The sequence below is a fragment of the Pinus tabuliformis genome, chromosome 2_2 (genome assembly GCF_031772625.1).
Source record: "Pinus tabuliformis cultivar Carrire ecotype Pingquan chromosome 2_2, CPIR1, whole genome shotgun sequence".
NCBI lineage: Eukaryota > Viridiplantae > Streptophyta > Pinopsida > Pinales > Pinaceae > Pinus > Pinus tabuliformis.
Window position 1 is genome coordinate 277,547,775 of NC_142300.1, and position 26,618 is coordinate 277,574,392.

Sequence of the window (26,618 nt, forward strand, 5' to 3'; positions counted from 1 at the left end):
ATTCAGAATGCCGTGGCCATGAAAATTAATGTGACATCTTGGTGCATCCTGCCTGAGAAATTTGCATGCCTTTATTTTGAGGGTGCTTTGAGGTTAATACCGAATCTAAGCAACTGTTAGGGCCATTCTGAACAAACCCCATGGAACGAGTGGAAACGCATGAAAGTATTGCATGGACCTTGAAGTTATTCTTAACAATACCGTAAAGTTCTCTATCTACATACAACTCTGCTGATGATACCAGCGTTTCTGCGTAATGTGGTTCCATTGCATCCATCATGGAAGACATATTAAGCACGGGCTTAGGGTTTAGAAGAGAAACCAAGTCACATAAAACTTCTATATTATGCTGAACCAATAATATAGAAGAATCTGAATAGTTCCAGTTAAAATGATATTCTACCCTATCAGCTCTGTAAGATACCATGCCAATATGACAAGGATCAAAGTTGATGTTCGTATTTCAAGGAATGGGAGAAATGACCACTTTACCAGTAGCTCTGCATGTTTCAAGGTAGGAAAAGGCTTCAACCAATTGGGAGAAGGAAAAGGGGCCTTTTGGATCAATAATAGGTTTTATTTCTCCACTTTCTAAATATGGATTCAGTTTGGAAAGAACTGAGCCATTTGAGGTGACCACAAATCTGAAACCTGGGGGTGTCACAGCTCCAGTCAAAGCCACAACGCTTCCTCCTCCTTTTACTGCCTTCACTGCCTTGTCACATTGCCCTGCATTCGATGTCAGAGAATAGACTCAGAAATTCAGACGAAAAGGGAAAAGCAAGATAATGAACCTCTTTTTATATCAGCTTGGAAAGAGGAGAACCAACTAAATTCGAGCAGGACGCACACTGAGATCACTTGTTCTTGAATGTTAAAAGTACATATATAGAATGTACAGGAAGTACTTTAACATTCAAGAACAAGTGATCTCAGTGCGCATCCTGCTCGAATTTAGTCGGTTCTCCTTTTTACTTGGATGCAAAGATAAAACAACATCTTCTTTTACAATATTTGATGGTAAAATATTTTGGCTTATATGAGCTCTGGTTATTAGAATACCATTTTGGGTCTAACCGTTCATATGGTTGTTATTTTTTTTTATGCCAGGAAAACCAAAAATAAATTTTCCTCATTTTACAGGTTGAAAAAAATGTCCATTAATCGTCAGAAAACTCATTGCCAGCATTGGAATCTCATCCATCACAATGCATTTTCCCATCGCTACTAGATAAAATATGAGAAGTTATTGGAATGAATCCTGTTACACAAATTCGAATAGCCATCTGCAACAACTTTCCATTCAGAATTCAATATTAGTTTGGGAGTCCTAAAAAACACATGACCCTTTCAGATATTTTTATCACTATGGGAGAATGATTTAAGCCAGCTTGTAAGACAAGAGCAACACATTCTTCCTGCTATTTGTTAGCAAACATAATTTCATAAAGTTAAGCAGAATAATTAACTGGTGGAAAAAATTAAGCACCATGTACTAAGCCAATTATTGGCTTACCGCTTTTTCATTCTTTCCAATGTATATTTACTTGATTTCCATCCACCGAAGAAGATGGAAACACAGTTCAATACTTGGATTACTGCATGGTACTTAATATTTGCCAACAATGAATTACCTCATGTACTTTATATAATGGGCATGGAAGAGAGTGGAAGGATGAAACTGTCATTAATTCTTATAGCAAAGAAGTTCAGAAACCTTTTGGATTGACAAAACTACTTAATACTAAAGAATATACAAGTCTATGAGCGCAATGCCACCATGAATGGAACAGCCAACCTCACAGGAAATGAGGCCATATGGAGAATAGAAAAGATCTCGAAGATTCAAGATCGTTGGATCAGTTACAAAGTTGCAAAATATCCTGATAGCTAAATTCCGAGCCAGTGTAAATCAGATTAATGTCCTGATAAGGAGCAGGAGCAGTTTGACTTTGAACACTTTGGAAATGATATTATTAATTAAGATTCAGTTACATCTTTAAATCTATCATTGTTCTAAATTAGGATACGAAACGAAATCTAGAGTTTAAACAAGCAAAGGCCAGTTCTGTTTTGTTTTAAGAAGGTGAGCAATTTGGTCGTCATAGAATATCACTATAGGAAAAGAAAATACATAACGATTTTGTAATTTCTAGGAAATCATACGACTATGATAAAGCTCAACTTTCTTTAACATAACCTCATATGGAAAGACCCTCTTAGCTTTTTACTTTAAATTTCTTCACATACCAACGGTATCATAAATGACATCATACTTCTCAGGCAGTTCTTCAAAATTTTGCTTAGTGTAATCAATGGCAATATCAGTTCCCAAGCTCTTCAAGAATTCCAGTTTCCCAGTGCTTGAAGTTGCAGCTATGGTTGATGCACCAAAGACTTTTCTTGCTAACTGCTCCATAAAATCCAAAAAGCATAAGAAAATATTAATAGGGGCATGTATACAATGCAGTCTAACATAGTCTTTGGGAGAAACTTTGCAGTCTAACTTACTTTCTTATTAAGCATTATCTCCGATCCAAAAACTAAGAATAAAGATGAAAGAAAATTTGCACACCTGTATGACAAGACTGCCTACTCCACCTGCACCTCCTAACACAAGAATGGATTTTCCAGGACCAAAACCTGTTCTTTCAAGGCCTTCATATGCAGTTTCAATTGCAAGAGGAAGACTTGCTGCCTGAGCGAAATCCAGGTTTTTCGGCTTTAAAGCTATCAACTTCTCTTCCACAGCTGTGTATTCACCAAGTGAACCATATTGCTTGGGGTTATCTAGAGCTTTTTCATGTATGTCTCCATACACTTCATCGCCTTCTTTGAACCCTTCCACTTTGCTACCTACTTTTATAACTATGCCAGCAACGTCATAGCCCGGGACTGTCTGCTCAATCAAAGAGGAGCACTTTCAGACAACTTACAAAAGAATGGAACATTAACTGTGTCAAATGTGTGTTTACAAACCAGAGTTTACATGGATTTTTGACTAAATTTGTAATTTATCTTCAATGAAGAAATATCTTTGTATTCCATATATGAGGAATATGCGTGTTTCAGTCGTACTCAAAGCCATTACAAGAATATACTCCTTATGAGCTTAACATGTCTCATGCGGAAATTGGACCTGGTTGGCAGGATAACAACATTTCTGCTAACCATCCGAGCTACATCCAATTGACAACTAAATTTGTGATTTATGCTATAATGTGACATAAATATAACTTCAAATGTGTCAAAATATTGAATGTTGGCTTTCTACAAACTGGACAGCATGTGTTGTGATGTTGAAAATTGGGATTCCATTTGATAAGCCATATCAAAGCAAAACCTTATAAACTGAGGACTATTTGAAATTTTTGCAAATGCAGTTTTTTAGATTCAAAATACATCTTATATTACATTGCTGTCATAGAATAGAGTGCATCAAAGTGTGCATATCAATGATCTAGGCTGCCATTATACAGAGTTCCCTTCCTTACATAGGCAAGGAGAATCAGCATATACCCTTGGCCCCCCATCTCAAGAAAGTCTGCATCCCTGCGGAAAATGGTAATTCTGGCTGAAACATGAGCTGCCAAATCTGCTCTGAATGCTGTAAACCCCAAAGGAGAAGCACCCATACTGAGTATTCCTCAACATTTCCTTTTCTATTAAAAAATCCAACCCCTGTCAACCTTATGGTCTTCCAAAATATTTGCCGCATCGATAGATAATCAAAGAAAAATATCATTATATCAGCCAAAATTTATGTAATGCAATGAACAAGATGATACTTCTTTTAATTCATGGTTGCGTAGACCACCTTCCCCCCACCCTTCCATTGTTTTGCAGGTGGCCAACTAAAATAGAGATGAAATAATTATAAAACTATGAAATAGCAATAAAACAAAATTACAGCAAAAATTAAATGGTACTAACTAAAACATGGAATATAATACTGGAAAAATGTGATTGGGATTGCCATGTATGAGTAACATAAGTTGAATATACATACAACATAATACTAAAATAATTTTATATTAATTTTAATAATTAAATAATATAATAAGCATTTGCTAGCTTAAATTATGAAAATGATTGTCAAGCCAACCACATTGAAAACAGTAATTACAGAGTAGAACTTTTAACCAAAGAGTATCTATTACTGGATGCTGCTCGAAAGTTATACAGACCATTCACGAGAACAGAAAGGTACTTCCTTTATCTTACATTCTACACAACACCAGCAGCTCAAGTCCTTGAGCAGGAGCCCATATTCATGTCATTGATATCAACACAGAAGCTATTCAGTTGATTCAAGAAAATAGCAACGTGTGACTAACAATAAGTACTTGCTTTGTTAATCCTGGAGAGATAAGAAGCACTGCAGAAATTGAACAGAGGAAACAAAGAATGCATAATAAACACTCAGGAATATTGGGACAAAATATTGTCTACCCTTTTCATCAATCTCAATTGCTTTCTTGCAAATAATGCAATCCTAAGAATTGCTTTATACAATTCTACTTGTTCCAAAAGGCAAGGCGAATGACAACTGTATATTCGTTTTGCAAAGACTAGAGCAAATCGACTACAATGGAAACAAACCATGTTTGAAAACGTGCTTATCACATATCCCTGCAATCTCCCACCAGGTAATCATTCCAAACACAGTTGGATTCCCACCTTTCCCCTACACAAAGTGAATTTTCTCCCATCCACTTAGTTAAAGCATCTGCAGCATTATCATGTGTCTTAATGAGAAGAATTAGTTCACTAAACCCAACCACCTCTCTAATACAGTGGAATTGTACTCTAATATTTTTTATTTTTATTTTATTTTTATTTATTTTTTTACGCTGTGGTTCACGGACACCCTGGTCAACGGGTGGCGCTATGTCCACGGAAAAATCTGGGCTGATCGACCCCGAAGGGAATCTAGCGCTGCGGTCCACTAGCAAGGCCTGACCCCAAGGGATTCGAAGAGATTGGACCTTGTGACCTCCCAATGGCGAGGCACTGATTTTGACCCACTGAGCTAACCCTTGGGGCTGATTGTACTCTAATATGCTTTGTCTATGAATGGAATTTGGGATTCTTTGCCAAAGCAATTGCACTCTGACTGTCACAACAAATAGGAACAAGCCCTTGATCAAATCCAATATCTTTGCATAACTGTTACAACCAAACCGCTTCCTTCAATGCTCCAGAAGCTGCAATGTTCTCTGCTTCAAGACTAGATTGGGCAGCCACTTGTTTTTTCTTACTCCTCCAGAGTCCAAACATCATAAATACATAAGCACTAGAGGACTTCCCATTGTCGACAGCCCCTACCCAATCAATACCAACAAACCCGTGTAGACAAGGCTTTTTGCTTCATCTCCTTGATGGCAAATAGCACAGTCGCTAGTGCCCAAAGGTACCTAAAAATCCTCTTGATAGCCGCCCAATATTTGGTCCTTGGATTTTCCATGTACTTATTTACAACTCCTATTACACATGCAATGTTTTATCTTGTACACATCATTGCATGCATAAGTCTACCCACTGCACTATAACATGGCGCCTTTGGCGTCTCCTTCTTTTCATGTTTCTCTTAGAACTCATGTCAATTGACAAAAATACCTACACTCAAGATGGAGTGTTAGTTTACACCTCTCCTTTCTGGAAAGCTCAAGTATGTTTTTCACAATGCAAATATTTTCTTCGAATGATGGAAAACTTCTTGCTTTCATAGTCCCTCTTCACCTCAATTCCTTAGCAATAGTGCACCTCACCTAAGTCATTCATGTCAAACTTTCATAGCAATTAAGACTTTGTCTTCTTGATTAGTTTCTTACCGTCACTCATCAAGATACAAGACTAGAATAATGAAGTGATTAACTTCATCCTTGAAGTAACTGAAATGATCCACTTCACTCCTTATGAAACTTTGTCTCATGAAATGTTTGTCAAAATTATAATTGTCTTGGGAACTATGTCAATCCATATAGTGACCTCTTAAACCAACACACCATATCTTCTCTTTGTTTATCACAAATCCTTCTAGTTGTTTCATGAATATTTTTTCTTTGATCTCACCATGAAAAAATGGTCTCTTCATGTCCATTTTTTCCACTTCCAAATCATGAGTCACCACTAGTGCCAAAAACCACCTAATAGAGGCCATTTTGGCCACTAAATAAAAAGTCTCATTATAATCAACACCCTCAACTTGAAAATATGCCTTTTCCACAAAAAGAGCTTTCAATAGATCCACAAAACCACTTCTCTTATGCTTCTTCTTAAACACCCATTTGCATCCAACCACTTTACCATAGGCAACTCCTACAAATGACATGCTTGGTTCTAACTTCTATTCCAAGACCTCATTTCCTCCTCCATGGTTTGTCTTCAATGAGAAGCCTCATCTCCTCTATGAGTGTGTTTGGCATTTCTTGGTTCACATCAATGGAAGATAAAGAAAAATAACTAAAATCAAACAACTCATAGCTATACCTATCACACATTCTAAGGCTCCTTCTTAGTTCTTGATCTGAAAAATCATACCCATGCTACACATTTTTACTTGGCACTAAGGGTAAATTTTCCTCTGGATGGAATGTAAGAGGAAATTGATTTGCACCTCCTACCTTTGGAATATCCACATCAAGCACATTTGATGGTTGTTCATCTCAATCCTTAGCTCTAGATTGAATACTATGCTCATCTTAACATGCTATGTCTTTTTTATTAAAATGGATTCTTTTGGTTGATCTCCATAAGATTTATCTTCCTTGAAGGTTACCTCCCAACAATGGGTATGAAAATTCTCAAATGAAATCCACTACTTGTATCCCTTGACTCCATCTAAATACCCAATAAAGATGCACTTAACCAATTTCTTATCAAGTTTCTTCATGTTCACCCTAGGCACATGCATGCATGCTTCACGCCCAAAAACACTAACGTGTGCAACAAATGGCTTCTTTCCACTCCAAGTCTCCTCTGATGGCTTGTTGACCTCTTAAGCAAATCATTTGTTGTAGCCACTACTTCAATACAAAAATATTTTCTTAAGCCAACAACCACTCTCCTGCTTCATGCCTTCTCCATCAAGTTCCAATTCATCCTCTCAACAACACTATTTTTCTGTAGAGTATGTCAACTAATATTTTTCTTTGTAATTCGTCGATATTTGTGAAATGCCTCAAACTCCTTGGCATGATACCCACCGCTATTGTTACTCCTGAAATCCTTCACCATGTTCCCACTTCACCTTTAAACCAGGGCAACAAAGGTGTTGAAAGCTTCAAGAGCATCAATTTTCCTCCTCATGAAGTAAACTTATTACTTCCTTGAGAAGTCAGGAATGGTGATGACGTAGTGAGCTCCTCCCATGGAAGTGACATCCATAGGCCCACAAATATTTGCATGCACCAACTCAAACACCTCTTGATCTTTGTACTCAATGAAAAATGAAATCTTTTCAATTTATGAACCACATAAGCCTCACAAAACTCAAAACAATAATTATCCGTTCACTTATGTGGAAAATATTCTTTTTGCACAACTAGCATACCGATCTACAACTTCATTTTGGGAAGTGTTTAGCTCTCAAAATCTATCGTAAGAGGAAAATTCCTAACCTCAATCCAAAGAGCCTAGAGGTGCAACAAGAAATCTATCTACTATCGCCTCAGTATCCTTGCCCCACATTTCAGACTAAGGAAACTAAGCTACCGTAGGTTAAGGGGATGTTTGTGAGTCTATATAGCACAACCGGTTGTAGCAATGGGGAGTTAATTAGACTAGATTGACTAAGATAACTAACAACTTTCATTCACTCTCAATGATTAAAGATAAGTTAAATATGTAAGTGTTTCTAGTTTGAACAAACTTTTAGTGGTATGAAAAATGAGATAAGTGTTCTTGTGTTGTAAAGCGTGATTATGCTTGGAAAATAGAGGAGAGGCGTACTTGCTTAAATCAACATCAACCATGCAATTATGAAATTCTAAGGGTGTTACTCATTTATCATGTTCATTTTATAATCATCAAGCATTGAAGTTTTGACTATGAATCAACGAGAGTTGTTTCCATTTAGGCAACCACCTCAAAAACACACTCATATGGGTGTAACTTGTTGTTTTCTTGATGAGGATCTTACTCATCACCTTGGACCTGTTTCTCTATCTCATCAATTGCATACATGTGATCATCATATTCACATATGAAGTGGTATATCAGTTCATGTGCCCTATACTCTCCATCTTACATGTGCTAGATGATGCCTCATGTTGTTCCAGTCTGCAGTTGGTATGGGTTTTTCATTGTGTGGTTTCTTTACTTAGAAGTGATGCTAAGGTTTAACATGTTTGTGAAGCGTTAGCATTAGATGGATATTTGTCACTTAAAACTCAGTAAATATGTTTCCTAGTTACTACATCTAACCATGACAAGACATAATTACTTCTAGATATGTGTGCCTTAATCTAGGCCACTAGGTACTATTGAGAAATCAAAAGAGCTATAAGAATTACATTTCCCCATACTCAACATTTTTCATAAAGTCCCCTTACATTTCCATCTCATCCATAAAATATCAATATCCCCTAACTCATGCTTAATTGATCAAATGTCACCAAAAGGGTCAAAAAGAAAGAAAGAAAAAAGATGCAAACCTAATTGAATCAAGTCAAAATAAAAGGCTAAAGAGGTGAAAAGCAAAACAAATAAAAATTCATGATTAACATAAGATTAATTCTTTAATTTATGGAAACAAAATTTTAATTAAATCTTCACATAATATAGATTAGCATAATGTTCTTTAAACATTTCTGCAATGCATATGCTCATTTCCCATTGTTGATCAACATTCTTTGATCAAATTGAAGTTTAAACTTTTATCTTTTAAATGTGCCATATGAAGTTTACGAAGACCCAGATAGTTTAAATGTTTAAAATTAGTTTGAGATGCAATGCTTCCTTACATAAGGCTAATCATGATGGTTTCTCCTTCAAAAAATTAAAGGGTTACTAGGAAAGAAATAAATTAGACGTGTTTATACTTTCATTTGATAGCTCTATGTCTTACTTACACCTAGCACTTTACGGAATCTAAACAGAGGTCATTCCTCTAAGATATTGTCAATTTTCATTCTACCTTCCTAAATTTATCCATGGTATATTTTCTCCATTTTTATCATTTTACCATTACCCTTTTACATTTATCATTCATTATTTTACCTTTTTCATTTACCATTTACCAGTATCCATTTTCTATTATTTTTCATTTTCCATTATTTTTATCTACTCCCATATTATTCTGGAATTTTCCATGCTTCCATACTTAGCATTCCCACCTCCATTTTCCTCTCTGTTTTATTTTTTTTCTTTTTTACCATTTCTATAATTGTCCATTTTCATTTCCAACTAGTTTTTATATTTTCACTTTTCTATTCTCCATATTTTTTTTGTAGAAAGTTATTTTATTTGCCATATTATTTCCTTTTCTATAATTTAGAAATATTTCCATTCTATTTTTATTTTTATCCCCACATCTAATATCTTCATAGCTCCTCTACACTATCCACATGATGTTATAACACTCATTTATTTTTGAGCTTCAACATTCCTTTCTATGGAAGTTTTAGTGCATATCCACATAATGTTATTACATTCAATTTATTTTTGAGCTTCAACATTCCCTTTTGTGGAAGTTTTAGTCCATATTCCCCTATGACACTTGGTAGCATTTTATCCTAAGTTCCTTTGGCATATCCTCTATGGCACTTGGTAGCTAGTCCATATTCCCTATGACACTCGGTAGCATTTTATATTAAGTTCCTTTAGCATATCCCCCTATGACACTTGGTAGCCAGTTAGACATATCTCGAGGTGATATCTAGAGGACATTGATTAGATAATAATGAATAGGCGAGCAGATAAAGGACCCTATGACACTTGGTAGCCAGCTAGACATATCTCGGGGTGATATCTAGAGGACATTGACAAGACAATAATGACTTAGGCGAGCAGACAAAGGGCAAAAGTTTACGCTCTCCAAAACTACACAATGTTTCATGACTCATTGTGCTTAATACATTAACAATGTAAGGGAGTTTTCTTTATAAATGCTTTAAAGTATATACCACTATGCATTGTGGGATTAAAATGAAAAATTTAGATAAAAAATCCAAGCTTCATGTGGAGCAAATCAACGATTGCTAAGTCACTTCATGTAGATCAACAATTGTTGAGCCACAAACTTATGGAGGCCATAACTTGAGTTCTCAAAGTTTGATTTGGGAAAAAAAGGGCATGAAGAACACGTTGGGAGTGGTTTCTAGGAATAAAATTATAGATGTCATCTCAGAAAATTAAAAGAGTAGTTGTGATCAGTTTTAGGCCTATCATTAAATTATCTTTTGAGAATGATATATAACAAGGAAAATCTGGAATTTTGAAATGGGACCCTGCTTGGAGGATGAATTCTTAACTTTATATTTTCAAAATAAATCTTCATTCAGTTAATACAAAGAAGAAAAATCTAACCATCAAGTAGTTACAAAGATGAAGAGAAGATTATAAAAACATAAAATCACATTCAAAAAAGATATTAGTTTTTCTTGGAGGGGTTTTGTTGAAGATGAGTTTTCCTTTTCGGAAAATATTGTGAATCAGCAAGCTCCACTTTCTCCCTCGTATTTTCTTATACATCTATCTTTCCATTATATTTTTTTCCATGTTTGCAAAACTATCGAAAAATATAGGTTTGATTATGTCTTCTCATCTCTTCAAGCACTTCATATTGTATTTCGAGTCCAAGGGAGTAAGATGTCTCCTTGTAATAAAGAAAATGTAGTTTAATTATGGTTTATCTATTTGTCATTTTGGAGACTATTTCAATTTTTAGAAAATATTAAACTGATCATATTGGGATATTAGTGTTGATTTCTCCCATAAAAAGCTATTCAAGTTTCATATTGCAGGCATGAGTATGTGTGGTGATATATCATTGGATTCATGTGCAATTGAAGCTTTACAAAATCATTTGACTCTAATGTATGCAGTCCTTTAAATTTCTTTGAAGAACTGTCCATTTTTTTATTTCATCTTGCAAAGTCATTGACAATTCTAGATGTTAAAAATCAGATGTTCTATGTTGTTACAATCACATAAATCTAGAACTTCTTTCACTGCAATATAAGTTAAGTAATTGTAGATAGGACATAAACCATATGCACAATAGAAGACAGTCAAGAACTCAATGAGACACAGAGAAGTTAGGTCAATGACCAGGGAAAAACCCACAAGGGGAAAACCCAACCAAATTCTTCTTCTATTAGAAATCAATTGTTCATCAAAGATACAAAGTACAATGAAAAAATGAAGAAGTTCACCCAAATCTGAAAAAGATCTCTAATAGCAATAGTTGATGTAGACACTGAATCACTTTGACTCTCCAAGATCTGTTCTTTATATTCAAGACTCTCTCTCTCTCAATCTTCCTAGCCTCTCCAACTCTCTCACTGTCTCAAGTTCGAATTCTCCTTTCACAAGCACAAGTGTATCAAGTGAGGATGAGAGGCACAAATATATAAGAAGAGCAAGTAGGTCGAATTTAGGAGGAAGTAACTCCTATGCCTTGAGGAGGAGTTACTCATGCCAAAATTGGAGAGTAACATATGCCATAAAGGAGGTATGCGCTCCTTAGTAACTCATGTCATCAAAAGGGAGTATGCATGCCTTAAGTAACTTACACCATAACGAGAGAGAGGTATGCATGTCTTGAAGGGGGTTGTAACTTATGCATTGAAGAGGTGTAAGAGGAATCTTATGACAAGTCATAAATGCATGTAAGAGATGTGTAAGAAGTGCGTAAGAGCATTCAAGATAGAGGAACGAATTCATTTAGGGAGAGAGAGTGAGAGAGGTATGAGTGCCATCAAAGAGTTTGAGAGAGAGATGGGGTGGATTGATTGCCAAGCAAGAGAGGTGACATGTATTTTTTCTTTTAATAATATTATTATAGCATCATAAGGATAATAATATTAATAATATTGATGATTAAATTAAAAATTAAATAATTGAGATTGATTAAGTACAAATTAAGTGATTTTCTATCATCTATATAGGATTACGAAATGATGGAAGGTAATTTATTATTTTTGGAAAGTCATGGTTGCAAAGATAGACATGACTTTCTATTTTTAGAAAGTCACTCTAGAAAGGTAAGAAATGAAATTTTATTCAAGGAAATTCATCCCACAATTGCCAATTTACAACACTCCCTCTCAATTAGGGAGGAATTTCTTTTTGATACAAGGATCTTTGCCAGCTTTGCTTTGGAACAATGATATTCAATCTCATGAAAAAGAATCATCATGGTGGAGATACCTCCATCACCCTATACACACTTGACAAGGATCTCGCACATCCAAGGCTCATCACTGCTTGGGGGGATACACTTGTCAACACATGACAAGGATCTCGCACATCCAAGGCTCATCATACATGACCTCCCTCTCTGGGAAGGTTCACCTCTGTGAGTCCAAGCTATTCTCTGAAAACCAAGAACTTCCCTTTCGGTAAAGGCTTGGTAAGAATTTCAACAATTTGATCATCAGTCACTATATGATGGAGTCTTGTTGCTCCTCTTTGCACCATTTCCCGGATATAGTGATATTTGATCTCAATGTGTTTGGACTTGTCATGGAACACGAGATTTTTAGCAAGTTGAATGCCACTCTTATTGTCACAGTAAATTATTGTAATATCCAATACTTGCTTAAACAACTCTCCAAAGAGCTTCCTTAGCCATACTACCTCACAACTAGCCATGCTAGCAGCAATGTATTCTGCTCCAGTCGTGCTAAGGGAAACATACTTTTGCTTTCTACTCATCCAAGATATCATGGCAGATCTTAAGCTGAAGTAACACCTTGATGTGCTATTTTTGTCACTAGAGTTACCAACCCAATTAGCATCAGAGTATTCATGTAGCCTTACATCTTTGGCAGTATATATCAATCCAAGATTAATGGTCCCATATGGGTACCTTATCTTGACCACAAAGCTTCTTGAAATTAATTTCCATTGGAGTGTTCATGGGCTTAAACCCAATCATGCCAAACCTTTCTAGTCATTTGACAACACATTTTCCGTGAGAAGGAAAATCTCACCAGATTTATGTCATACCTCTAGGCCCAGAAAGTAGTGCATCAAACCAAGATCTTTCATTTCAAATTCAAAAGCTAAATCCCTCTTACATTGAAGAATAAGAGATTCACTACCGGTCAGAAATAAATCATCAACATACAATACCAAAATCAAAGGCATACCTTGAACTGTCTTAAAGTAAATATTTGGATCTGCATTGCTTCTGGTAAAAGCAAGCTTCATCAAAAAGCTATCTATGCGAGCATACCAAGCTCTTGGAGCTTGCTTCACACCATAGAGGGCTTTCTTCAGCCTACACACATGAGTTTTTGGATCATGTACTTCAAAGCCTTGTGGTTGCTCCACAAATACTTCTTTAAGGAAGCCATGCAGAAAAGCAATCTTCACATCCATTTGGTGAAGAGACCATCCTTGGCTAGCAGCTAGAGCTACAATAGATCGGATGGTGGTGTAATGGGAAACAGGTGCAAAAATTTCGTCATAGTCTATTACCTCTTTTCGAGAGAAACCTCTAGCCACAGATCTACCTTTATATTTTTCAATACAATCATCAACACCATGTTTAATTTTATACGACCATTTAGAAGATACAACAAATTTACCTTGGGGTCTTGGGACCACTTCCCATACATCATTATGAATGAAGGATTCATATTCTTCAACCATTGCCTCTTTCCACACTTGGGCCTATACAATTTCTTCAAAAGTACACGGTTCAGCTTGAATAATGTTGCTCATGGCTACAACATATCCTTGGAACCTGTAAGGTTTCTTGCTTTCTCTGAAAGTTCCTCTCTGGGAAGCATGTTTATCAATATCTTGAAGAGTGACACGAAGCCATAAAGGTATCCTTTTAAAATGTGGATCGCATGGAGGAGGATCCAAACGATCTATGGGCTCCATGGGTTCATCAGCAAGATCAGTTTTAGCTTCAGGATATTCTTGTATTTCGAATACATCATCTTGACTATCAACATTAGCAAGAGGAAGAGAAGTGTCTCTTGCTTTTACAAGGGTTGCATCTTCATCAAATGTTACATCCTTGCTAAATTCTATATTTCTTTGACCAGATACATATATTTTGTAAGCTTTAGAATTCTCATAATAATCAACAAGCATACCTTTCTTACCTGAAGCTTCCATCTTGTTCCTTTTCTCTTTTGGGACATGGAAGTAGATATAACAACCAAAGATCCTCAGGTGCCCAACTTTGGGATTTTCGCCAGTGAAGACTTCTTCAGGAATCTTGTTGTTTAGAGCACGGTGAGGAGATCTATTTTGGACATAGACAACTATGTTTGCAACTTCTCCCCATAGAAACTGGGGCAATTTATGATCATGCAACATAGCTTTGACCGCTTCCATGATAGTTATATTCTTTCTCTCGGCCACACCATTTTGTTCTGGGTTACATGTTATAGTGGTAACTTTTCTGATTCCAGCTTCTTTGCAAAAGTCAATGAAATAATTGGAAGTGAACTCTCCTCCATTGTCAGATCTGAATATTTTGATCTGCTTTCCAATTTGTTTTTCTACTAGAGCTTTGTAATCTTTGAACATGTTAAAAGCTTGGCTTTTATTTTTCAGAAAATAAATCCATGTTTTGCAAGAAAAATAATCCAAAAACAAAATATAATACAAATAACCACCAAGAGAAGTTATAGGCATTGGTCCACATAAATCAGAATGTACAAGATGCAATACCTAATTGGTTCTACTTTTGCTTGAAGGGAATGGTCCCTTCACTTGATTTCCACTTGCGCACCCTTGGCAAACGCCATCATGATCAAATTTGATTTCCGGCATTCCAGAAACCATCTTTCTCACATGAGGTAATGCTTTGTAGTGCAAGTGAGCGAACCTTCGGTGTTAAAGTTCACTTTGATGATTGTTGTCATGGATTAGTGCACGAATAGGTCTTCCATTGATTTTGTATAGACCTTCACATCTAGATCCCATAGTGAGGGCATCTCTCATGTTGGATCTTGATGGCCAAGTGAGAACTTTACCATTTATGAAAGCAATTTTCATTTCTTTATCTTCTAAAGTTGATATGGACACAAGATTCTTCTTTAAACCAGGTACATATAAAACTTCTTGAAGAGTCAAAGTTTTACCTTGATCCAAATGGAAAGAAATAGAACCAGATCCCTTTATGGGATATGTAGAGTTATCTCCAAGAATGATCTTCAAATCTATCTCCCTCTCAACCAGATTAGAGAGTACTTCTTTGTAACCAGTAAAGTGCCTTGAAGCACCATTGTCAATCAATCAACTATCATAAGAATCTGCAAGCGATGAACTAGAAAGAGCAAAAACAAGAAAGTACTTTGACTGAGTCTCAACTGCGTTATTATCATACCTTTGGCTCCTTGAGGAACGGTAGTTTCCTCTGCAAGAAAAAAGAGCTTCTCTTCTTCTTCTATAATCAGATTTGTTGGAACGATTATTGAAGTTGGATTTTGATGCTCTTTTGTTTTCTGAATAGTCATGAGCATAGTGGCCATGCTTGCGACAATTGTAGCATTGGAAGTTTGATAAGTCTCTAGTCCATTGAGAGGAGTTGTTGGGAGCAAGCTTTCTCGAATAGTGAATTCCTCTTCTTCCTTTCTTCTTCTTGCCTTGTATAGCAAAGGTAGTAGGTTCTCCTTCCTCGTGCTTGGGAATTCTCCCTCTAGAAATCATTTTGGATTCTTCTTGACCACACTTTCCCAGAAACTCATCAAATGTGGGAAACTTATCATTGTTGTTGATGGTATTAATAGAAGTCTCCTGAGAAAAAGAAAGACCTCCAAGCGTAATCAACACCAGTTCTTTGTCAAAAACAACTTCTCTAGAAGTTGACAGTTGATATTTTATTTTTGATATCCTCATGAAGTATGCTTGAATGGTCTCTCCTCTGTTCATTTTAATATCCTTGAGTTGATTCTTCAAGGCAAGAATTTGACTCAAGTTGTTCACTTGATACATTCCAATCAGTTTGTCATACATTTCTTTGGATTTCTTCAAGTTGGAAACAAAAGTGATGAGTTGGTCTCCAAGATAGTTGAGGATAATCTTTTTAGTCTTGAATTCTCATTTCTTGAATCTGGGTTTGATAGCAGCATTGGAGTTTTCAGCTCATTCTGCTATCTCTCCCTCAACATACTCAAGAAAATCATGTTCCTCAAGAGTAATATTCAATCTGGCCTTCTAAGGGAAGAAGTTTGAAGCATCAACCAGCTTCTCTTCATTCTTAAAGTAAGAGAAAGGCACCTTAATCTGCTCAAAATTTCAGCAGCAAATAGAGAGGGACAATAAGCGATATATTAGTAGAAAATGGACTGCACAAAAAATTGCAAGTAGAGTGGACAAAAAACAGAAAATGAGTTGTAAATAGAGTGGAAAACAAGCAAAAAATGAGTTGTAAATGGAGTGGACAACAAGTAGAAAATGAGTTGTAAATGGAGTGGATAACAAGCAGAAAATGAGTTGTAAATGGAGTGGACAGCAAGAGATTTTCCAACAGAAAATGGGTTGGAGCAACACTAGTCTTCTTGAGCTTGTCTTCGCCAAAGCTTTGATATCATGTTAAAAATAAGATGTTCTATGCTGTTACAATCACTTAAATCCAGTACTTCTTTAAGCTGCAATATAAGTTAATTAATTGTAGATAGAACATAAACCATATGCACAATAGAAGACAATTAAGAACTCAATGAGACACAGAGAATTTAGGTCAATGACCAGGGGAAAACCCACAAGGGGAAAACCCAACCAGATTTTTCTTCTATTAGAAATCAATTGTTCAACAAAGATACAAAGTACAATGAGAGAATGAAGAGCCAAATCTGAAGATCTTTGATAGCAGTAGTTGATGCAGACACTGAATCACTTTGGCTCTCCAAGATCTGCTCTTGCTCTTCAAGACTCTCTCTCTCTCTCTCAATCTTCCTCTAGCCTCTCCAAAACTCTCTCTCTCAAGTTTGAATTCGACTTTCACAAGCACAAGTAAGTGTATCAAGTGAGGATGAGAGGCACAAATATTTAGGAAGAGCAAGGAGGTCGAATTCATGAGGGAGTAACTCCTATGCCTTGAGGAGGAGTTACTCATGCCAAAATTAGAGAGTAACTTATGTCATAAAGGAGGTACACTCTCCTTAGTAACTCATGCCATCAAGAGGGAGTATGCATGCCTTGAGTAACTTACACCATAAAGAGAGAGAGGTACGCATGCCTTGAAGAGAGTGTAACTTATGCATTGAAGAGGTGTAAGAGGAATCTTATGACAAGTCATAAATGTGTGTAAGAGATGTGTAAGAGGTGCGTAAGAGCATTCAAGAGAGGAACAAATTCATTTAGGGAGAGAGAGTGAGAGAGGTATGAGTGCCATCAAAGAGAGAGAGAGAGATGGGGTGGATTGATTGCCAAGTAGGAGAGGTGACATGTATTTCTCTTTTAATAATATTATTATAGCATCATAAGGATAATAATAATAATATTGATGATTAAATTAAAAATTAAATTATTGAGATTGATTAAGGACAAGTTAAGTGATTTTCCATCATCTATATATGATTACGAATTGATGGAAGGTGATTTACTATTTTTGGAAAGTCATGGTTGCAAAGATAGACATGACTTTCTAGTTTGAGAAAGTCACACTAGAAAGGTTAGAAATGAAATTTTATTCAAAGAAATTCATCCCATATCTACCAATTTTCAACACTAGACTCCCAATATTTTAAAGAGAGGAAAAATAATTCCTAAAGGAAAACCCTAGTACATATTTTTTTTTGTATTCATGTATCACACACCTAATGGCCTAATGTCTAAATCTATCGTACAGATTTTTTTGGAAGATTTATTGAGGTTTGTTGTTTACCACTCATGCATGTCATTCTTTCAAAACCATAATAAAAATCTTCCACAAACTAAAAATAGACATACCATCTCTATAAAACAAAGAGAGAATATTGATAATTGTCTAGGAGGTTGACTCTTGCCCTTGAGAGGGAAAGAGATCAACACCCACTTATTTTAAGAGTGTTATTAATGCTAAAAATGTGTTCCTAAATGCTAATTTCTACTCTATAATAATTCTAATTTATTTGAATAAATTTATATTATTCATATTAACATTGAATATACAATATTTAAGGTTTTTGTTGTTTTTTCAAAGTCATTTTCGTGCACTTTAAACTCCCTTTAAGCATTTTATATATAAAAACTACATTTTGTAGACACACCGAGTGTGTCTACACTCCTAATCCTAAATATATATGATACATAATTCAAAGTACAGGGCACACAAGCCTGGTGAATAACCCCATGAATAAGAGCCCCAAAAAGCCCAGCAATAGACATCCATTACAATAAAAAACAGTCCAACAAAAGCCCTCAAGCGATGGGTCGATTACAAACCCAACATAAACACTCTAAGGTGCAAAGTCGAGGCTCCAAAAGAAAAACAAAAAAATAAGCGGCATCACCCAAGGAAAGATCAACAAATCCCATTGCCAAAACCCAAGTGAAAACGCCAGAAAAAAACAAAAAATGAATGAAAGTGTCCCAATGCCCACCACGGCAACCAAAAACGAAACCGCTAGGACCATAGGAGAAATGCCGAGAAGGAGAAACCCCACACGAGCCTTGAAAATGTACCCCTGACGGCAGAAGAAACAGGCCACAAGCCCAAGACATGGGGCCGACAACAATCCTTGATGAACCACACCGTGAAAGAAGACTTGTAAAAAAATATTTGCCCACCAAAGAAAGTCGCAAATGCACCGGATCAATAAAAGAAGACCTGTAAAAAAAAAATTTGCCCACCAAAGAAAGTTGCAAATGCACCGGATCAATAATAAATTTGAGAAGCATGGACCAGGGGGCAAGGGCGGCTAGGGTTCCAGCCCATTCCGCCCCCACTCCATGCTGAAAAAACCACTTGTAAAGAGGGAAAACGATAATATACCACTACTAACAAAAGAAGGAAAAGGAAATCACATTGAAAACCAGCAAGAAAAGCCCACTGCTCTGCGAAGTCACCGCTAGGGTTCCTCTCCGACTTGACAATAATGAAAATTTTATTGGGAAAGACCTTTAATAAAGATTAGGCCAGAAGGCATGTTTAAACATCTACAAATAAGAATAGTATCTATAATTTAGCATTTAAAACTACAATTGGGTAAATATACATGCAAGGATACTCGAGATTTCAGGAGACTACTTGAGCTTAAAATTTTCTTTGTCAGAGGTTTAAGTAAACCTTGTTGCTACCCATTTGAGTAGTATTGCATTAAACAGACTTGAAAATAGACATTACTTCCACATACCTTAGGTGTATTTAAAGCTTTCCTAGGTATCCTAAAACCATGGTATCCTAAAACCATCCATTCGACTGTTGGACTTTCACACTGCATTTGAAAACAACATTTGGGAAGATTACCCTCACATGCCATGGTGATCAGGTAATATGGCCAAGAGTATGGTATATCCTCCTTGGTTGGCGCTTTGAGAAATTGGGATATGTACTATTGTTTGATCCTATCAATATATTTGAGGGTTGTAGCACAAGGCACAACTTCTTACTAGAAGCCATTTTCTCTTCTTTTCTATGTATTTCCCAGGACACCTTTTATTTTGCAAGCACTTGCATATAAATAATCTTGTGAATAATGCTTAAGGATTAAATATTTTGATCACACATGATTGTTCATACACAATAAACACTAAGAAAAAACTTTACCATTTGAGGTATTATAATTAATAAATATTTTTATTAACCCCATTTACATAATCAAATCCTAGCTACAAGGTTAGGATTTATTTTAGGGATAGGAAAACATCTTCTGAAACCTAGAAGTCAGGAGCAAGGATGCTAAGGTGATAATGGGTGGCTTGCATATTGTGTCCTTAGGTTTTCCTCGTAGAGAGGTTGGGACTTTTCCTCTAGGGAGAATTTGATAGATAACATTTGTGTCGTTATTGTTGGGGATAAAGTCCATTCCTTGAATATTCAAAGTTTGGTTTCGACAGGATTTGGTGAGTAGGATATTTTAAGGTTTTTATAAATTAACTCACATGGTGACTCCATTGAAGGGAAGAAGCTCAATTCCCTTAAAAAATTTGAAGTTTGTGTGCTTCTAGGGTGAAGCAACCACTAGTGTTGGATTTGATTATTCACCTTAGCAACTCCATTTTGGTTAAGCTGTGGGAAGTATGGCACCTTGGGATTTTAAAGAACTTTCCCCTTGTTTTGATCTAGATGGAATCCCTAAATACCTAAATTACTACACTCTAGATTGGTTAGATGAACTCTCCAAATATAATGGTGATCCTTCATTAGTTATTCCTCATGCTACAAGCTTTCTCAAATATGCTTCAAATATCAATGTAACACATGAAGATGTGTTGATTATAGTTTTTGTCTCCTCTTTGGGTATGAACAAATGGAGTGGGTCATATATTGTGGAAGTCTAAAATGTATAACTTCCATGGATATTTTCTTTGAGCTATTCCTTAAATGTTAAGCTCCTCCACTTCAAAATTCTAAAAAAGTTGTTATAGACTATTTGAGTAGTCTATAAGAAGAAGACCATAACCTTATGGAAAAAGAGGAAGAAAAACTTTACACTTCCATGGAAATTCAATCATATGAAAGAAGTGTAGATGAAGAGTTTTCATATGAGCCCCTTCAAGAACAAGCATTGCCTAATCAAAACATTGAAAGAGACACTACAGAGGATAGGGTGGGACACTTAGATGATTGGATTGAGCTTTTCCATGACAAAAAACGAAAAATATATGGCTTGTTACTCATTTTCAGAGGAATCCTTCATCAAAGTTGGTGGACAAAATGGCTAAAACCATAGAAGAAATAATACACTTTTGAACCTAACATAAAATCAAGAGCCTATGGTTACAACTCACGAGGAAAATGTTTCCATAATTCAAAATCATGAAAGGAACATGGATGAAACATTCTCCCATGATATTTCTAGGGAACAAGAGTTACTTCATAACCTTAGAGAAATGAAGAAGAAGATCAACCATCGAGTGACAAGCTTATGGAGGAAAAACCAATTCATGAAGAGTTTAACTTTATGGAAGAAGAATTACTTTTTGCTTCTCATGTACAAGATCAATTACTTGATGAACCTATTCATATTGATGAACGTAGGGATAAGGAAGAGATAGAACAATCTTGTGAGTGTGTAAATGTAAATCCTAAGAATGTGAGCAATTTCACTAAGTAGTTCCCCTTTCAAATATTTGAACCTCATGGTCCATGCTTTGATGATTGTGGAATAGTTGAGTTTGAAGAAATATCCATAGTTATACCCACTTATTATACTAAAGGTGAAGATGAAATTAAACCTTATGAAGAGATTGACTTGGAAAATTTGGATGGTCCAAGTTTTCAAGGACATGCAGTGATTTATTTTTCTCTTGTAGAAAAATTGAGTCATGAAGTGGTTGACATAGATTAGGAGAATACTTTACCTTGTGGTTTAGGAAGTTTTCCTCTGACTTATGACCTTTCGCTTGCCACACCTTTGATTAAAAATATCATTGATAATCAACATTCTTTATACATATCCCAATCAGAACCACCTTTTCATCCTATCTACGATATTGAGGGTGAATATATCAAATTGATAGATTTGGACATTGTGATGAGCTTGAATTAGATATTGTTAATGAAATATCCACTAGTCCAAGTACTGAGGAACTTTGAGTAAATTCTATCCTCCAGTTAGAAAAGGTTGATTATGAAGAAGTTATATTGAGTGAAAGCATCCCTTACCTTATGTCCCAATTTTTTTTTCTTGGTTAGCAAATGCTCCCCTTCTTTACTTTTGACCAAGGGTGGCATGGGAAGTCAACCATTTCTATGTGGAACTCTACTAGAGTAGTGTCCATATCCCTTTGTTTTAGATGATATTACAAGTAAGGTCAATGAGTTGATCCATTCCAAATGTGCAGAGCATGTTAGCATTATCGACCATTGGATGGATGAGATTTGTGGAAGCCATGCTCCACATTGGCAAGATTTGAACCTCACACTTCATGAGTATAACATGGATATGATCTGAAGCCAAGGAGTGTTAGATGTACCACCTTATGCCTATCTTATATTTAGTGTAGCCCTATTTTGGTGAATAACCAAACACAAGGGAAAAGTTCAAATTGTGGATGAGTTTCTCAAGTGGCTGCTTCAAATCTTTGACTTCACCGAATACTCACATCCTCTAGTTAGCTAGTCGGTTAGGAAAGAATAAGCTATCTGAGAAGGTAGTGTAGTTTTTGTATGCTTTGTTTTACTTAGATTAATCTAGCATTTACTCTCATGTACTTTCTTTTCCTAGTAAACTAACATTTACTTTATGTGATTTCCTCTCTAGCATGATTTTTTTAGTAATACCAAGGGTGGTAGATTCACTTTTAAGCTCTCATGACTCCCAAGTTAGATGTTACACAAATTATAGGTCTAATGACTCCATGGCCCAATAGATAGGACTTCTAACAAGTGAATCTCAGAGAATATGGAGCTCTCATACACTCTCCTACAAGAGTGCATGTCCTTGAGTTGGAGTCAAATGACGCCATTTAGGAAACTACCTCAGATACACTCATGGGGAAGTGATTTTTTGATGCTTTGATGACATTCTTGCTCATCACCTTGGACTTGTTTCTCCATTCCATCAGCGGCATACCTGTGTTCATCAGTCTCCACACATTTGTTGGTATAGCAGTTCATATTCCCTATGCTCTCAATCTTAATGTGTTATATGATGTCTCATGATGCTTCAATTTGCAATTGGTATGGATTTTTCATTGTGTGGTTTCCTTACTTAGAAGTGATGCTCAGGTTTTTTAACTTGTTTGTGAAGTGTTAACATTAGATGGATATTTTGTCATTTATAAATAAGTAAAGATGTTACTCAGTTACTACATCTAACCATGTCAAGACATAATTACTTATAGATAAGTGTGCCTTAATCTAGGCCACTAGGTACTACCAGGAAATTAAGGTGGGTAGCATAGTCACATTACCCCCATTCTTAACATTTTCCATAAATTTCCCATACATTTCCATCTCATGCATAAAACTTCAATATCCCCTAACTCATGGTTAATTTATCAAATGTCATCAGAAGGGTTAAGAAGAAAAATTAAAGAAAAAGGATCAAAATCTTAATTAAATCAAACCAAAATAAAAGGATAAATAGGTGAAGATAAAAAAAAATAAAGAACAGAAAAGAATAAACTAATTCACTATGCCCCTTCCCATTTCAAATTCCTAATAAAAGAATGTCTATCTAAAGCAAAAGGGAATTAGAAAGATAAAGAAAATCAAAAAAAGAAAGAAAGGGGAAGTGTGTGTAGGTTGAAGTAAAAAAAGCTCCCTCTCAAAAGGTTTTGCTAATAAATGAAGAATCCTAGCCACAATTTAAATGGCTAGTTGGACCAGACATAGACATTTCATATCATGATATGCCTTTGAAAGTAATTCCATAAATTTCCCTTGTGTCGCCATTCCATAAGTAAACATCACTTACCAACTCTAACTAAGAGAACTTGGGAAATACCTTATGTTCTAGCCCATAGATACATTTTACGAGGGTAAGGTTGTGCCCCATAGTTTGTTTCAATTAAATTGGTAACATTAACTTCGAATATTTGTGTTGAATTATCTTATCTATGTTAATACCTAACAACTAGTTGAGACTAGATATGTTATCATAGGTTGGATGGTATTCATTAGAATTTGTGAATCATTCCTAGAGGTGTGTCCATAGTGCCTTGTGATCCATGTACCTATCTACAATTATATTCACTTGCATTTATTAACATGTCAGAGTTTCTTGGGATGCATGTTTATGCATTGGGATCTATGTTAGTTGGTGTAGATGATGACTTGATTGCCATATCATCACTAGATCCACATAAACAATTATGTACATTAAACATTATTTGAGCATCATTGTTACTCATTTTATATTTATTGTTGCAGATGCATAATGGGAGTCCCCTTTTCTTGTATTTGTGAACTAGTGTGTCACATTCATAAGCGTGAACACAACTAGTCACCACTATCACTCTTATAGAAGCTTCTAGGAAGTGATTTGACCATTTGCTTATGAGTATTCACTTCTAGAACTTTTAGAAAAGGTGGCCAACTTTAGGGGCAATTATCATTTGACAGAGTGCCTAAAATTTTGTCAAATGAATGTCATTGCCTATAGATTGAGCGTGGGAATTTCAAAATAAGGTCATCATAGAAAAATGGATAAACACGACCAAGTTACACTATTGCTGGAATTATCATGCGTTTTGAATGTTTGACGTCCACACGTGGAACATTATTGAGGTAGAACTCCATTATTTTTATCATTATTTGACCTTGTCTACCTCATACATGTAGGCAAATGTTAATTAAAAACCACTTATGTTGAGCACATTGTATTATTTGTGCACATAGATTGTAGTTGTTGGTTTAGAGGCTTCCTTCTCCTATAAATGAATGGCTCTCTCACCCATTTCACTTGGTTGAAAACTAATAGAGAATGTCTTTGTGACAAGATCGCATTAGATTTTTCTTATTTTCATTGCATTTCAATTAATTTCCAAGTGAGGTTCACGAGCCAACGTTTTAGCGATAAAGCCTACTATTTTGAGGTAAAGTTTTTAAAGGATATGTTTTGCACTACCCTTTATTTTATTTATATTGAATTTTGTTTTGAAATATTAAAGCAAATTGTTTATGTAGGATTTTTTTTCTCAATTTTATTTTTTTTCCAATTTCCAAATATTTAATGACTACTTACTTGTATTAGAGTTAGCCTTCACATAGGTGAAAGAACCTCAAGTTTGAAAAACATCAATCATAGTTACTCTAGGTGGTAATGAACTTCAACATTAAATGCCCAAAAAATAACAAACAAAGAAAAATACTTCACTGTAAGATCAAACAACCAAAAATAATTCTTAAAACCATTCTCTAGCCAACAACCAATTTTAATTTCCTTCTTTCATTTTTTTTTAATTTAATGAATCAAATTCAAAAAATTCAAAAGAAAATTAACAAACTTGCTTTCCTTAATTTAACTCAAATAGATTTTTCCATATTAGAAATTTAATTGTTTACTTAAATTAATTTTTCTTTAATTTAAATATTTTTGAATTCTAAAATCATCTTAAAAAAATAATAACTTAAAGATTTTCCTAAAAAATTGAATAATCATAGTGTTGTAAGTTTCATATGCTTTAACTTAATTTTAAATATTATTTAATACTCGATTTATTTAAAATTAAAAAAAATCAATAATCATAATCATAGTGCTATAAGTTTCATATACTTTAACTTAATTTTAGATAGTATTTAATACTCGGTTTATTTAAAATTCATAATTGGGTTGTTAACGCATTTAATATAAAAATTATAATTTTAAATTTTATTCAAAATTAAATTATATATATTTTTCTGGATTAGATGGGATTTCATATTAATAACATTTTACTCACTCAAATTTTTGAGTGTTTATTTAATTTAAAGATCATTTTGATCAATTCATTTTTTTCATAATTAATATAAGATCAATTCTCTAACTGGTTGGAAACAATATTTTGATTAACTGCAATTTATAAGTTTGCTGTCCACTTATTTTATGAGTAAATGTTTTAGTTTTATTATATTTGAAATGTGTTAGTAAATGTTTATTTTTACTTTATTAATTCTGATTTTTTTCTAGAAATTTATTTATATCATAATTAAATACACTAAAATTTATAATGTTTATTTTTATTTCAAAATCATGTTCATGCATTTTGATTTTTGGTTTATGTATCTTTGAGCATTTTATTTTACAATGCAAGCTATGATGGATTTCATGATAATAAAAAAAATTTGAGACAAGACGCTTAGTCAATGTTAAGCCAGAAGACCTAGGTAACAACAAAATCTATCATTAAACATCTAAAATTGTAGATTAGGAAGCATACAATAATAACGTTAGTTATCCCTCCACATGAATGTGAATGATTTCATCAGCCCAAACATAAATAGGCGCTAGTGTCTCCCATTCTCATCCCTTTTTAAAAAAAATCAAACATTTTTTTATTACTTTGCTAGAATTCTATTATTTTTATTATTATTATATATAACACCTAGATCCTATTTGTTGTGTATATTGGAGAATTTATTATTTTAAATTATGATTTATTTTACGAGTTTGCACTTTTAATTTGAATCCGGGCTACACTATCAATATGGTTTATTGAAAATAGTTCTTTTAAAAAAAAATTAAGTTTTGTGTCTTCTAGTTGTCCAAGAAACTGATTCGAGGGCGATGTGTAATTCCATCTATGCTCAATTTGGAGTCGACACATCCCTTAAAAAAATATTTTAAATAAAAAAATATTGTCCCTTATAATAAAAACATAAATGATTATACATATTTGATTAGTTTTAATTA

General features: G+C 34.8%; 1 protein-coding gene across 1 annotated transcript in view; it reads right to left on the minus strand.

Moving 5' to 3' along the window:
- Positions 1-326: 326 nt before the first annotated feature.
- The window catches only part of AOR (Oxidoreductase, zinc-binding dehydrogenase family protein), a 42,131-nt gene continuing 15,839 nt past the window's right edge, over positions 327-26,618 (minus strand). Inside the window, exons 2-4 of the mRNA XM_089404568.1 lie at positions 2,576-2,899; positions 2,251-2,410; positions 327-729 (exon numbers count right to left, since the gene is read on the minus strand). Of these exons, the coding sequence (XP_089260694.1) occupies positions 464-729; positions 2,251-2,410; positions 2,576-2,899 (750 nt within the window). The 3' untranslated portion in view covers positions 327-463. The remainder of the gene's footprint in view (positions 730-2,250; positions 2,411-2,575; positions 2,900-26,618) is intronic.